This window comes from Rhododendron vialii, chromosome 10a, assembly GCF_030253575.1.
Source record: "Rhododendron vialii isolate Sample 1 chromosome 10a, ASM3025357v1".
NCBI lineage: Eukaryota > Viridiplantae > Streptophyta > Magnoliopsida > Ericales > Ericaceae > Rhododendron > Rhododendron vialii.
This window is the reverse complement of record NC_080566.1, coordinates 5,508,197-5,523,070: the sequence shown is the minus strand read 5'-3', so window position 1 is coordinate 5,523,070 and position 14,874 is coordinate 5,508,197. Positions and strand designations below refer to the sequence as shown.

The 14,874-nt window shown below is 37.4% G+C and overlaps 2 protein-coding genes across 2 annotated transcripts; one reads left to right on the top strand and one right to left on the bottom strand.

Moving 5' to 3' along the window:
• The first annotated feature begins 1,739 nt into the window (after positions 1-1,739).
• Positions 1,740-3,603, top strand: LOC131304460 (malonyl-CoA:anthocyanidin 5-O-glucoside-6''-O-malonyltransferase-like). Its single transcript, XM_058331699.1, has one exon. It carries the CDS (start codon positions 1,905-1,907, stop codon positions 3,291-3,293), a length of 1,389 nt encoding a protein of 462 aa, XP_058187682.1. The 5' UTR covers positions 1,740-1,904; the 3' UTR covers positions 3,294-3,603.
• Positions 3,604-10,805: 7,202 nt separating this feature from the next.
• Positions 10,806-11,639, bottom strand: LOC131302777 (protein FAR1-RELATED SEQUENCE 3-like). The gene is made up of 2 exons (XM_058329577.1): positions 11,600-11,639; positions 10,806-11,488 (listed from the first exon to the last, which is right to left on the bottom strand). Exons 1-2 carry the CDS (start codon positions 11,637-11,639, stop codon positions 10,806-10,808), a joined length of 723 nt encoding a protein of 240 aa, XP_058185560.1.
• Positions 11,640-14,874: the final 3,235 nt, after the last annotated feature.

The window sequence follows — 14,874 nt, the reverse complement described above, 5'->3', positions numbered from 1 at the left end:
AGAAAATTACGGCGGCTATGAGGATGCTCACTTACGGAGTAGCGGCAAATAGCATGGACGATTATTGCTAACATCTCTAGTTCAGAGCTTAGAAAGGTTCATCAAGACAACAAAAAACACAATTTTAACCTGATCGACGCTCAAAAACCAAAAAGCATGTAGTACATTTTAAAAACATAAAATCATATGTCCACTATGACACTATCAAACAACAGCTAGTAGCTAATGAACACAGGAATCCAATCCCAATCACAGTCTTATGAGAATAAATTCTTGACACCGTCGGTGTAAACATTTGTTTCCTCCAAATCAATTGTATTGTGACACGTGTTAAAATAGTGGTCCCAATTAATAAAATATGACGACGTGGCGCAATACAATTAATTTGGAGAAAATAAATATTTACACCGACGATGTAAAGAATTTATTCTCCAATCTTATTCATAATTATTGATAATGGATCACATTTTCTGAAAAATCACACAAAATGTCAACGTGAGAATTATTGAGACAACTATAGCTAGTGACCACGTACAGGAATCCAATGCCATTCACTTTGGTCTTTTTCAAAATTATTGCAAGTTGGCCTTGCCAATAAAGATCTAAACTCACTGTACTTTCTCCCAGTTTGGAGAGATTATTCCATGCCCCCGGGGTATGGCTATGTGGTGCCCCAAAGCTTTCTGCACCACACATTTCAATGGTTCACATATATTTGTGTGGTACAAAGAGCCGTTGGGGCGTCACGTGACTATGCCCTTGGAGCATGGAACAATTTTTCCCCAGTTTGAGTTTGTATTGTCATCTGCCATGGTCTGGTCTTTTCACCAAACTCACTGTACTTTTTTCCCGTGATTTTTTCAACTTAGGGCCGCTGCGGAAATCAAAATAAGTATTTATTTTTTAAAAAGAAAATTTTAAATTTAAAAATTATGTATTTACGTAAATAATTTTTCTAAAAATATAAATTTTATTGAGATCTTTTGAACGGTACAAAAAATATTAAAAATTTATTTTTTATTTGTATTATTTTTAAGTTTGACAAATCTAAAATAAGTACTTATTTTTTTTAGTTTAAAGCAACATTCTCTACCACATTTGTGTCTAAAGTATTTTCTTTTCCTAAGAGACAAAAGGCCCTGTCTATTTTGCTAGCTGTCTGGTAGTCCTCCTGAACCATAACCGTTCCCGAGTCAAGTAGATAGCCATCTGATCCTCCAAAAATTCCTTACATCCGTACAAGAGCAGGCGAAGAAGACCTCCCTTCAATTGATGTCCACTCAATTTCTCCTTTTCTTTTCGTCTTTTCCTGATATTTTTCTAGGGAAAATAATTTTGCCACTTAATTTTTTTGTTAACGCTACTTTTCTGCAAGTATATTTTTGTACAAAAAATACATTTGCAGAAGAATGACGTTAACAAAAAAAAAGTGACAAAATCAACAGTATTTTCTAGTTGAAAGGTATGCCAACATCCACGTGATCAGCACCCAAACACATTTTCATCACGAACTCATACTTCCACGGGTCCACTATATATGATTGCAACAGCTCGACAGTGCCCGTTACATCATGACTCCCAAAAAATATCTAAACTTGATAAGTTTAATATAATATTCTCAATCGCACAGGTCCCGTAGGATTTGTCGGTGCTTACGTGATATAAAAAAAAAAATTATTTGCAGAATAAAATTCAACAAGTTGTAAAATATATCATCGCGTGATCGTAGAACCCAACTTCAAATAAAGAAACCTGTGCGCATCTTTGTGAATGTTGCTTTCAACCACTTGATTTTTAGGTAAACACTTCAACTCATTTAACCAGTTGATTCTTCCTCTGTATAACCACTCCATCACTGAAACTTCTTTAACACCACCTACACCTCCAACCAGTACCTCTATCTTATGGCACAATCCGATCCGGTGGTGAAGTTACTCGACGTTTGCAGGGTAGCTCCGATGCCTCGCATCCCTGACTCAACCGCCCAAACAACGCTTCCTCTCACATTCTTCGACGTTTTATGGTTGAGATTCCCTCCGAATCAGCGCTTATTCTTCTACGAATTCCCCTATCCGGAAACAACACTCACAAATACCATCCTTCCTAAACTAAAACACTCCCTTTCTGCCACTCTCCAACACTATCTGCCACTCGCTGGAAATCTCACGTGGCCACCGGATTCTGGCAAACCAATTGTCCAATACAATGAAGGTGATGCTGTTTCACTTACAGTAGCAGAGTCTGAAGCCAATTACCACCATCTCTCAGGAAGCATTTTTCGTGAAGCCGAAAAATTCCATCATTTGCTACCCTCCTTACCGGCATCTAAAACAACAGTACCAGTTCTGGCCTTGCAGGTGACTCTTTTTCCAGACGCGGGGCTTTCCATAGGTTATGCTGCCCACCACGCAGTGTTAGATGGGAAATCCATATCTATGTTTATGCATTCATGGGCCTCAATTTGCAGGCACGGGGATGACTCAACTCTTACGACTGAACTAACTCCGTTCTACGACAGGGCCATAATCAACGACCCATCTGATATCGAAAAAGCTTACCTGGACGGCTGGTTGGCACATAATGGACCCAACAACAGAAGTCTCGAGATTTGGGACGTGAAAGCTCCGCCGGATATGATGTTAGGCACATTCCAACTGACACAAGCAAACATAGAGAGTATCAAGAAGTGGGTGGAAGCTAAATGGCAAGAGAAACACACCGAGAAACCAGCATTCCATCCGTCAACTTTTGCAATAACAGGTGCCTACACATGGGTTTGCTTAATTAAAACCCGGAGATTAGCTACCCAGAAAGTTCAACTTGTGATCAGCGTTGATTGCAGGGCCCGCTTGGAACCTCCCATCCCTTCTACGTATTTCGGGAACTGCATTACAGGTCGTATCATAGTTGCGGAAACACACAAGTTGATGGAAGATTATGGGGTTGCCCAAGCAGCTAGGGAAATTGGTGAAGCTATACGTGGTTTGGATGATGGAGTTCTAAACGGGGCAGAAGAGATGATATCCTGCTTACTTTCTGTACTGAAGGAGGAGGGTTTGTTCTCTCTCGCAGCTTCACCTCGGTTTGAGTTCTACAACACCGATTTCGCGTGGGGGAGGCCAACGAAGGTGGAGCTGGTATCGATAGAGAGAAGCGGAGCTTTCTCTCTTTCAGATTCCAGAGATGGCAATGGTGGGATTGAGATTGGGGTAGTGTTGAAGAAACATGAAACTGAAGCTTTTGCTTCTTTGTTTGCTAGTGGTCTCGAATATCATCAAGTCCGTGAACATTGAGATATTGAGGGCGAGTGAATTTCAAGAGGATAGTTTAAGGGAATATATTCAATTATATGAGACCCTTGTTTGAAATTAGACATAATATGTTGATGGCTGCTGTTGGAGGCCGGTATTGGAGGGGGAAGACCGTTTTAATTTGTTGCTGCCGCTGGTAGGGTTTGGGGTTTTTTTCATTTAGATGTGAACTTGTTCTTGTTAGAATAAATGCATATACAAAATAATACCGCGATCAAATCGTGATCTTGAGATTGTGATTTGATTGTAATTAAGAGAATTTTATTCCATAGTTAATCAGTATGATTTCCTTTTTATAGTTAAGCTCTTTCCTCTTATATAAATAGAGGCCTCATTGTAATGATTTCAATCACTACAAGAAAAATGAAAATTGGTGACGAAAAAGTGGTGACGAAATTTAGTTTTGTCACTAAATGAGTATATTTGGCGACGAAAAAATAAATTCGTCACCGTTTTGACAACTTCCGTGACGAAATAATTTTGTCATCAAATATACCTGTTTAGCGACGAAAAAAATATTTTCGTCACCAAAAGTACCCATTTGGAGACGAAATACATTTTTCGTCACCAAAAGCTTAAAAAAAGGTGACGAAATTATTTTTTGTCGCCAAAGATAATCATTTGGTGACGAAAAAAAAAATTCGTCACTAAATGAGTCCAATTTAGTAATGAAATATGTTTTTTGTCACCAAATGCTTAACTTTGGTGACGAAAAATAATTTCGTCACCATTTTAACGCTTTTAGTGACGAAAAATATATTTCGTCATTAAATGGATACCTTTCGTGACGAAATTTATGAATTGCGCTTTGTCACTAAATGTATTTCGAACATAACTCTTTACTAAAAACTCCGATTGAGATAATTCAAATTGGGTTTGAACAATAACTCAATTGCCTACAACTTTCATGTTTATCAAAATTATTAATTTTAATGTTTAAAGGTTCAAAATTACATTTGAAATATATTTTTATGTTAAACATATATGTTATATATTAGATATTTCAAAAATTTACTGAAAGGTGTGTGTGGTGCAGTTGGTTAGAGCTTGCGCGAAAATCTCAAGAGACTCGGGTTCGAAACCCAGCAAGAGTAAGAAAGAAAGTTTTTTTTCCCCATATGAAAATGTCTTTTGCAATACGAACGAAATTTTCGTCACCGATGAGACTCATCAATGACGAATTTTTTCGTTGCCAAAAAGAATAATTTATGACAAAAAATTTCGTCGTCAAAAAACACAAAAAGTGAGGAAAAAAATTTCCTCACCAATTATTCACTTTTTGATGACGAAATATTTCGTCATCAAAGACACTATAGTTGACGAAAAATAGATTTCGTCACCAGGTAGGAATCCTCGACAACCTTTAGTCGACAAATTTTTTTTCGTCACCTATATTATTTGTGACGAAAAACAAGCAATTTGTGACGATATCCATTCGTCACCCAATGCAATTTTTCTTGTAGTGAATAATCGAATTCAATATTTCTGCTCTCATATTCAACACTAATAAGTATTTTCATGGTTGGCATCTTGTCAATCTCGAATTGGCACAGGATTATTCTTAATGGTTTAGAGATATGGTGTCGTCTAATCTTTGTTCCCTCTGGTATTTGTAATAATTTTAAAGATTAATAAAAAAAAAATTGCGAAGGGATTCTCAGTAGTACACTATATCCCAATGGAATAAAACTAAACTCTGGTTTACTGAAACTTGTGCTTCACAAAATTGAGAGATTTACGCCACCAGCTCCATATAAACAATCAACCATTATTCGGGGGGGCGGGGGGGGGGGGGGGAGGAGCGGGGGGGTGTGGTTCCATAAATTTATAAAAGGGCGCCGCTAATTCGCAGCCCTCTATTTACTCCCGTAAGCCCACTAAATTTCGAGTAAATGATTGTTGAAAATCATAAATAACATTTCCGGTAAATTGCTGTTGAAAACAAGATTATATTTCGGTAACTACATGTCGAAAATATGTTCCAACTTTCGGTGAACAACTGCCAAACATGCATTTTTCGGTAAACATCTGTTGAAAAAAAAAATATTATATTTCGGTAATTGGACGCTGAAATATATCTCAATTTCGGTACCTAACTGTTCGAGTATAATTGAAAATTTTTAACGGGCTATGAAAGTAAATAGAGGGCTGCGAATAGCAGGCCCCTTTATAAATTACCTCCCCCCTCTCCTCTTCTGCCCCAATACTTCTCTTAAGGTTTTGGATGTTTTAAATAGTCTTGATCCAACAAAATGCACAAATTACACACAATTTCTAAGTTTCTTTAGAGCAACCAATTAGAGGGCAAACAATGATCACATTTTCCAACACGATTTTAACGCGTGACTCGTGTTCAAAAAAAAAACACATTTTCAGAACATAAAATTAATGTCTGGACTGGGGGTATCGGCCCACGGGAAAACGTGTTTGCAGATGCGAGTCATGATATGAACATCGAATTTCACTATATACTTGATAGAAAATTATGCAATTCCTCATAGTTAGCATCTATCTATTGCGGTAGCGAAAAAGAGAAACCGTCGATGGCGGCGGTTATTTTCCGGTGACGTTTCGGTGCTCCAGATGGTCTGCACTAATTGCAAGTATTAGTAGTAACTAGTGTATTTGGCGTATGGGCTGTCTAATTGCAAGTATTAGTAGTAACTAGTGTATTGGCGTATGGGCTGTCGAGAAAACACTCACTCCGTCCCATTTTGTTTGTCTCTTTTTTGACTTTGTAATGTCTTAAATTGTTTGTCATAATTTGAAAATCAATTGAAAAAATCCTTTGAGATTCCTACTTTGCCCTGCTTCTTTGAATTATGCTCCCTTTAATAAGCTGGATTTTCTAGAATGGACAAACAAATCGGGACGGATTGAGTAACTTCGGTTGATGTTTGGGCTTTTTCCAATCTCGGGTGAATATTGGGGGTTCAACAAGTTGGCTTTGGGAACATCGGGCTTCGTTTTTGGAAGAGTTTTTTTTTTTTTTTAAATGCACTTAAAAATCGAGAAGCCAAAGGGGTAGATTGAGATTTTGCAAGTAGTAGCATTAGAAGGGTCCTTGTTCACTCTTCGAAACTCTCTCAATGCATTTTTTTCATATAAAATTCTTTTGCCCATCTGAAAAAGAAGTAGGAGTAACAAAAGAGACAGTAGTACTACTTTGCACGTAAGCCCAAGACTTGATTCCTAATAATTAGTACTTTCTTCGGTCTCAAAATTAAGTAAAAAGGGTGTAATTTTCACACTCCTTATTTTGTCTTTATCCACGTAATTTATTATATTGCCCTTTTTTCAACAAACATTTTTTCACACAATCAACAGGCAAAGTTGTATATTTATATGAATAAAGACAAAAAAAAGGTAATATAAATTGTAAAAAAAAGATTGTGAAAATCATTTCCCTTAAGTAAATACGAATGTGTCTGTTCAGCCATCCAGGGCCCCTTTTTCATAAACACAAAACAAGATAGGAGTAAAAAGGGTTTGGAAATTTAATTGATTATACGTTGGATGAACTCATTTTTATTGTGCATGCAAGACTTCGTGTAATTTTCTGGCTTGCGTTCGTATAATGTCCTGTGTGAAGATTTTCCCGATATATATAATTGCAATGTTGAAAATTTTGAAGTCATAGTTTTTTTTTTTTTTCCATAGCTAATAAGCTAACAAAATCCAAGTTCAGGAGAATAGGATGATGATATCAATCACGAAAAGTCTACGTCCACCGCGCATCTTTTATTGCTCTCCCTACCACTCTCAATCTCACCATCCAAAATTGTTTTAGACGGGGTGAATTTTTAAATAACTCTTCTAGGAAGAGGTTCGAACTTTTTCTTGGAAGATATATTTTTTAAAATCCATACCATTAATTAACAAGACGGACGGTGAGATTGAGAGCGGTGAATACGAGCGTAAAAGATGAGGAGTGGCATAGCACCGCTGTATCAATAATAGGATTGGTTCAAGACTAGGATGAAGTGTTGGAACATTTTAATAAAAAATAAATATAAGAATTAGTTGTGGAATGAGCCCCACACATATATGAGAAAGAAGTGGTTGGTAGGAGTGTTCCTACCAGCCATTATATGCATATATCTCAATCGTTATCTTCTCATTATTGTACACGTTACATATTAATTAATGAGGAAATAATCAATGCCGAGTTACAAAATAAAGGAGACTGTCATTATTTTAAAAATTATTACAATTTACGTATACTTTAATTCCTATTTTACCTGCTATATATATGTAGGTATTCTTCCAGGAAAGGTGAGAAAAGAGAGATTCACGTATTCTAGATGTATACATCCTAGAGAGAGATTCAATTGGGTCTTTGAGAGATCGAGTTAGAATCCCATTTGCATATTCATTGGCAACCCAGTTCGTGACGCGTTCAAATTCTCATGGTGCTCGTTGAGCTGGAAGAGGAAAGTTTTTTAGTGCTTGGGTTTAATCTCTAGGACTAGTGCACTTTGATTGATAGTGTACTAGTCCCAAGATTCAACCCAAACGCTCACCAAGCTACTTTTCTAATTCAAATTTATAGAGGAATATTAATCATAAGACAGTCTTACACCTCTAATTATTACGGGGCTAGAACTTTCTTGCCTTTCCTTTTTTTTATATATACTTGCTTGGTATCTTGGTGTTTTAACTAAATTAAAATCTTGTTCTAACAATATTCTAAATCCTAGTGCTGAAATCATATTCCTTTTTTTTTTTTTACAAAAGAGAAGAAGATTTTATTAATCTGAAAGGCGGAAAAACGCCTAATCATCAGAGAGAGAGGAGCCCCGAAAGGGGCAAGGGTAGTTGTCCACAAACCGGACAAACTACAAGAAAGAGCTTTCTTTGCACAAGCATGTGCAGCCCTATTATATCACGTTTGACAAAATTAAATTCACACGAACTGAAACGAATCCTTCAAAGCTAAACAATTTGATTTTTTGACATGAATAGCTTCGGACAATCGATTCCGCATCCGATTCAATAAGAACACGTCTACATTCAGAGCAACACCAAATTCATGTTTGGGTGTTTGTCGAATCCTATTGTATATTGGTACATTCATGTTTGTGGAATCCTATTGTATATGCATAAAGAGTGGGTGTGTGGGATATTCCAAGGATGCGGTGAGCAAAGCAGCTTCCTGTAGAATGCTTCGCAGGTGCATTTGGACCGGTCATTTTGGCAATTAATAGTCTGAATTAAACACAAACTCCTTTTTGGAAAGGTTTTATAGCTTTTTCCTGAAAGAGTAAGATCTTGTTCGTTTAGCATATTTACTTTGTTTTAACTTTGTTTTCCAATCATTACCCTATATCTTTCTTCAATCATTACCCTATTTTTTCAATTATTAATTTCTTTCTCTCTCTATCTCTCTCCATCTCATTACCCCCTCTCTCCAATCATTACCCTATTTCTCTCTCCACCCACTACCAAAACTAAAATACCCCCAAATGTGCTAAACGAACAAAGCATTAGTTTTTTATTCGGATCACTTTGAAAACATTTTTGGACGGCTGTGGTGGTGCACTACAACGCTCTACGGAGAGTTACTTTGCAGCATTCCTGGATCTGGGTGTAGGACATATTCATTCCAGATGAATTAGCAATAAATGACCTCATTATAATTTCTTCAATAGAATACTCGTCTATCTGCGAATCTGCCGATTTCTACTATTAATTTTGAGTTATTCTTCTCACTGAATTTGTTAGTATCTTACACGTGGTTTCTGACGTTCTTGCAACGTTTCACAAAAGAAGAGAATGGTAGTTCATAAAATTTTCATGCTGGCAGAAGAATTATTTTTCGTTGTGAAATCTACTTGATTTACAAAATTTGCCACTTATTATTATTATTTTTTTTTGTCATTCGTTAAATCTAATCTACTCTATTTTAGAGGACTTGAAGAGAAAGATGAGTGCTTATACATGAATTTACGTGTTTAATGGATTTTAGAGTGGTTTGAAAAGCTAGCTATTTCACAAAATAAGGGCGTTGAGAAATCAGTTTAGTATAATAGTGAATTTGGGGAGCTATTTCTTCTCTTGGAATGATTGGGGCAATTACCTGTAGAGTCGTAGACAAGACATAGACCACCCTATTTCATGCTGTGTAGGGCAAATCTTGACTTTCGTTCTGGGCGACCTATGATTGTCGGGTGGTTTGATGCCATCTTGTCTCGAGTTTTTTTAATCTTTGTAATAGATTTACAAAATTCATTTATAAAATTTCCTTCTTCTCTTAAGCAAAATTATAGAAACTTTATATCCATCTCAAAATTAATTGGCAATGAGTGGAGAGGTTCCAGATGTTATTAAGTGATCACCCATTTCACTCCCAAGCAATGTGGGATTCAATTCCTTAACAAAAATAATAGCCAAACATTTTTGAAGTCTTTTCAAAGTTGTACTAGATGCTTTTGTTGTCAACTATCCTTAACAAGCGTAAAGGATTACTAATATATATTGCACCCGAAAGCGATAACGATAAAATAAAGATGTTTGTTGTTTGTTTGTTTTTTTTTTTGATGGGCAAGATGGTTGTTGTTGGTTTCCCTTCTCAACAATTATGCTGCATGTGCAGGAGCTATTATCGGTGTACGCAAAGTAATTGTCGAGTGAAGAAGAGAGTTGAACGATTATCAGAAGATTGTCGAATGGTGATAACAACGTATGAAGGCAGGCACAACCACACCCCAAGCGAAGACTCGAATTCTTCGGAACACAAATATGCTTTTCATCGTTCTAGCCCTTACCGATATCAGAATGGGTTGATTTTTGTCAGGAACCTTTTAAAAACCATTTTAAATTAATTGAATGGTTTTCATCATTTGTGTGAAATAGTTGTCCAAAAAATAGTAGATCCACAGAGGTGCATCCAATTAATTCTTATTGCTAAGGGCCGCTAAAGTGAGAGGAGTGGAGCCACTCCATGGCCCTCCACAGTCCACAAAAACGAATGAGATGAATGTTGAGTACATGTTCAGATTAATCTATCTGATCCGGATCCGGATTCTGATTGGACTGAGATTGGCTTTGTCATTCAACCTCTCATGGGCCTGTTTCAAGTTAGTCCGCGACCCACGATTGTCAAAGAACCCAGGCCACCGACTTTTCCCCAAGTAATTAGCATTCAATAGTTTGGGAGAATCATCATGTGGTACTCCGAATCATTTTACAATCACATTTTCCTGTGGATTCCATATAGATCTGGCCTCGGGGTAAGCCCCACAAGTCCACGGGCTTGGGCAACCCCCATCATGGGGCAACAAATTTCTGTAAACCTAACATGTAACCTTGATTGTTTATTTATTTATTTTTATTTTTATGTCTTTTATTTTTTCTGTCGATCTCCATAGTGGGCAACCAATTTTACGGTCAGGCGTGTGCAATCCAAATGTCAGGGCTAGCGCCTAGCATTGCCATCCATATACTTAATGGTAGACCCCAAAGAAATGTATGATTGTAAAGTGGTCCGGAGTGTCACATTTTTTCATCCACTTGAATTGAGTAGAAAAACATAGGATCCTCAACTTGCTTACGCTTGAAAAAATTGATCACACTTTGTCCATCCCTTGCTTCAATAAGATTTTCCCTCTCCGCATGCAAATAATTATAACAATCCTCCTTAGTAAATCCAACATAATCTGGCCCAATTTCTTTAGACAAATAATTATATGATTGTGTTGGTTTTATACTTGCCACAACCATTGAGGTGATAACATCCCCATATGCTTTCAGCACTTTCCTTTTGGATCTTGAATTTCGCCTCTCTTCTGAACTTGCAAGCTTGTGATTATGATCATCATTCAAGTGGGAAATTGTCCAAATGCCATTATCAATCGTAAATCGAATTCTAGCCCTACAATCCGTTCTTGTCTCCAAATGATTAAATTCTTTCACTTCACCAATACTCCCAATTTTGCAATACCCAGCTTTTGAGCACAAGTATTCACATTGTTGTAAGATTCCATTCAAATCTGGACACTTGTTTCCTCTACAAATGCTAAAACTCTTTCTCAAGGCATACTCATTGTAGAGGTTGTAAGCTTCATCTTTCGAAAAAACTTTCATTCCCACTTTGAGTTCTCCACTGCAATCATTGAAAGTTTTCATTAAAGTAGCTTCTTCACTCTCATTTTCATAATTTGGGTCATCCATTAAACCTGAGTAGCCAGGAAAATTCAGTGTGATTAATTAATAGAAACCCAAAAAAATCGCAAGGAACATTCAATAGAATAATAAGTATTGTATCAAGAAAAAAAATGTGTTGTTACCTGTGAGTAAAATAAGGATCCCTTTTTGAAGTGAAGGCATGATAAAAATTGATGTTGATGCAACGGTATCAAAGGCAACAAGCACTATTGGAACAGGAGCAATTGCTCAGGATGCGAACGGCTCCATTTTGGGAGTCTTTATTAAGTCATATGAAGATCTCACCTCTCCACAGCTTGCGAAGGGAAGGTTATGACAATTAGAAATGGTATGAATTTGGGTGTTGCTCTGAATGTAGGACGTGTTGTCATTGAATCGGATGTGGAGTCGATTGTCCGAAGCTGTTCCATGTCAAAAGATCCACCTTCTGATATCGCAGTTTTGGTACAAGATTGTTTAGCATTGAAGGATTCGTTTCAGTTGTGTGAATTTAGTTTTGTCAAACGTAATTATAATAGTGCTGCACATGCTTGTGCAAAGAAAGTCCTTTCTTGTAGTTTGTTCGGTCTATGGATAACTACCTTGCCCCCATGGGGTTCCTCTCTCTCTCTCTGTTGTTTAGGTGTTTTTCTGCCTCTCAGATTAATAAAATCATCTCCCTTTTGTCAAAAAAAAAAGAAGTGAATTTGAAAATATAAAACAATTGGATGAGACGAAAACAATTGGTGTCAGAGGGGTGGGCGAAAAGCAGGTTTATTCGTGCCCCATTGCTTCTATACTCACGTTTAGCAACCAATAGAAATGGCATCGAGACCAATCAATTTTTGATTGTGTTGATTGATCCGAAATGCTGAATACAACAAAGAGTCCCCACTTCTCCCTGCCCCAAATTGTCAAAATTGGAAAAATTTAACCAGGAAATTTATCCCAAAATGAAAACCTACTATGCTTTCTCTCTCTTAACCCCCAAACCATAACCACCAGTTCTATTCTCTCTCTACTCTCTGTGTCACCAGTCATAGAACAATATGCACCCTTTGACGGCCATCCTCTGTTACATGATAGTAGATGGAAGTTGTCCCATTGTAACTAATTTTAACACAACTCAATCCAAAACATTACGAGATCTCCACAGTAGAAGTTTTTCAAAGTTGAGTGGATTCACATGAACCCATTGTGTCCCAATCCAAAATTTCCCCAAGAACACCTCACAGCGTGACCCATTCTACCCTTAGAACAATGGAACAGAAAAATACTCCCAACTTTTCATATCCAAGTTTCTGGAATACCTTACAAAACAAAACCAACTCAACAATATCCCCCACCAACTATTTTCACCAAGCATAGTGCCAAGAAAGACACAAAAATTTTGCCATAGACTGGCCCTCAAAACAACAATAAAGCATAACGCATCCACTGAGCGTGAAAGCAATAGAAAGGATCAATCGTCAATCTAATTAATTTTCACCATATCCAAGCCACTGGGACTCCAAACAACCACTACTACGTTTTTCTATAGACAGAAATTGACAACCTTCATTTCTGCATTATGAATATATTGCGTTCAAGTAACCAAGGGTCTTAACTTGCAGGATCCAAGTCAATCAAACAAGCTCCAATACCAAACATACTAACTTTTTCATTTTTTGTATATTAGTTCAAGAGAACTGGTTGCTCTAAGTTTCCATTATGACGGCAACATAAGTGGAAAATCATAGAAGGTACTCTATATATTTTGCATGCTTTTGAAATCACCTTCTCCATCTGCGACTGACCACACCTCTGACCATACCAAAAATAACTCATACAACAGTAAGACAAAAATGACACAAAGATCAAATTAAACAAGCTACCCAACGCATATTTTCACATTCATTCACAAGCGTGTTGTACCAGAAGGCAGAAATGTTGTACCAGAAGGCAAAAACCAATCTAAACTGGCATATCTTACACATAAACTGAGTTAAATGCTAATTCAATTCCAAAGCAGTATATTGTATATAAACACAAATTGTAAAATACTACTACCATGTCGTTACAAACCCTAAAACCTAAAATATTAACCCATCCTGAGAAGTTCTAGATATACCCAATATCAACAAACCAATAGCATTGCCTACCACCGAAATCGTAGCAAGCAAAGCATGGAATAATAGGTTTTCTATCTAATTATGTCACCAAAAAGACTACAAGAAACTAAACAAGAATAAATATGAACGGGTGCGTGGGTATCTGTAGAATCCATCCCTCCTTTGTCATGGGTGTCTTTGCCTATCAGCAGAATCCGAATCCACACCTCTCACCATACCAAAAATAACCCATACTACATTAAGACAAAAAAGACACAAAGATCAAATTGAACAAGCGACCCAATGCATATTTTCATATTCATTCACAAGCGTGTTGTACTAGAAGGAAAAAGTCAATCTAAACTGGCATATCTTACGCATAAAATCAGTTAAATGCTAACAATAGGTTTTCTATCTAATTATGTCACCAAAAAATCTACAAGGAACTATATATACAAAAATAAACATGAACGGGTGAGTGATATCTGTAGGATGGATGGTTTCTACTGATATATAGAGACACAATCCTAACTATCCCATCCCCCATCCCCCCCTTTGGGTATGCTTACAATAGTGAATTGGTGATCTCTCTCTCTCCTCCTTTCCAATGCTTACCCTCTTCCTCCTCACCGTAGCCCTCCTCCTCCTCCAGGCTCTTCCTCCTCACCGTAGCCCTCCTCCTCCTCTACCCCACCACCACCACCACCGATCCCCCTCCATCTCCTATTTCCAGGCCATTGCTGTGGCGGTAGTGACAACCATCCGCACCACCACTCCGATCACTTCCCGCTGGCAAGATCGGCATAATTGTAATCGTTCTTCTTATCGCATGTTCGGCGACGCTTGTTTTTGCGGTAGTTATAGTTATATTACTCGTAGTGTATAATCGTAGTGTATATGGACCCCTTGCTGAAGCTCGAAAGGTGGCAGTTGCCACCTCGCTGGGGAGGATATCGCGGTGGCCGATCCACCCCCCCCCGGATCATCCCACGCCAAGCCGACGAGACTTGATTAGGTAACTAGGATTCCGTCTCTTTTTTTATTTTCATCGGTTCGGGGTTCAAGAAGATGTGTGACATTGGCACACCAAAATCTCAACACAAGACACTACCAAAGGACTATACCATTAACGACATATTATTTGAAAAACGTGGCACGAGCATGGCAATAGCACGAGAAAAGCACGGGCGCAAAAAAAAACAAGGGCATAACAACAACACGAAAAAGCATATTAGGTTTTTTATCTTACGCATAAATTGAGTTAAATGCTAATAATTGATTTTCTATCTAATTATGTCACCAAAAAGACTACAAGGAACTATATATAC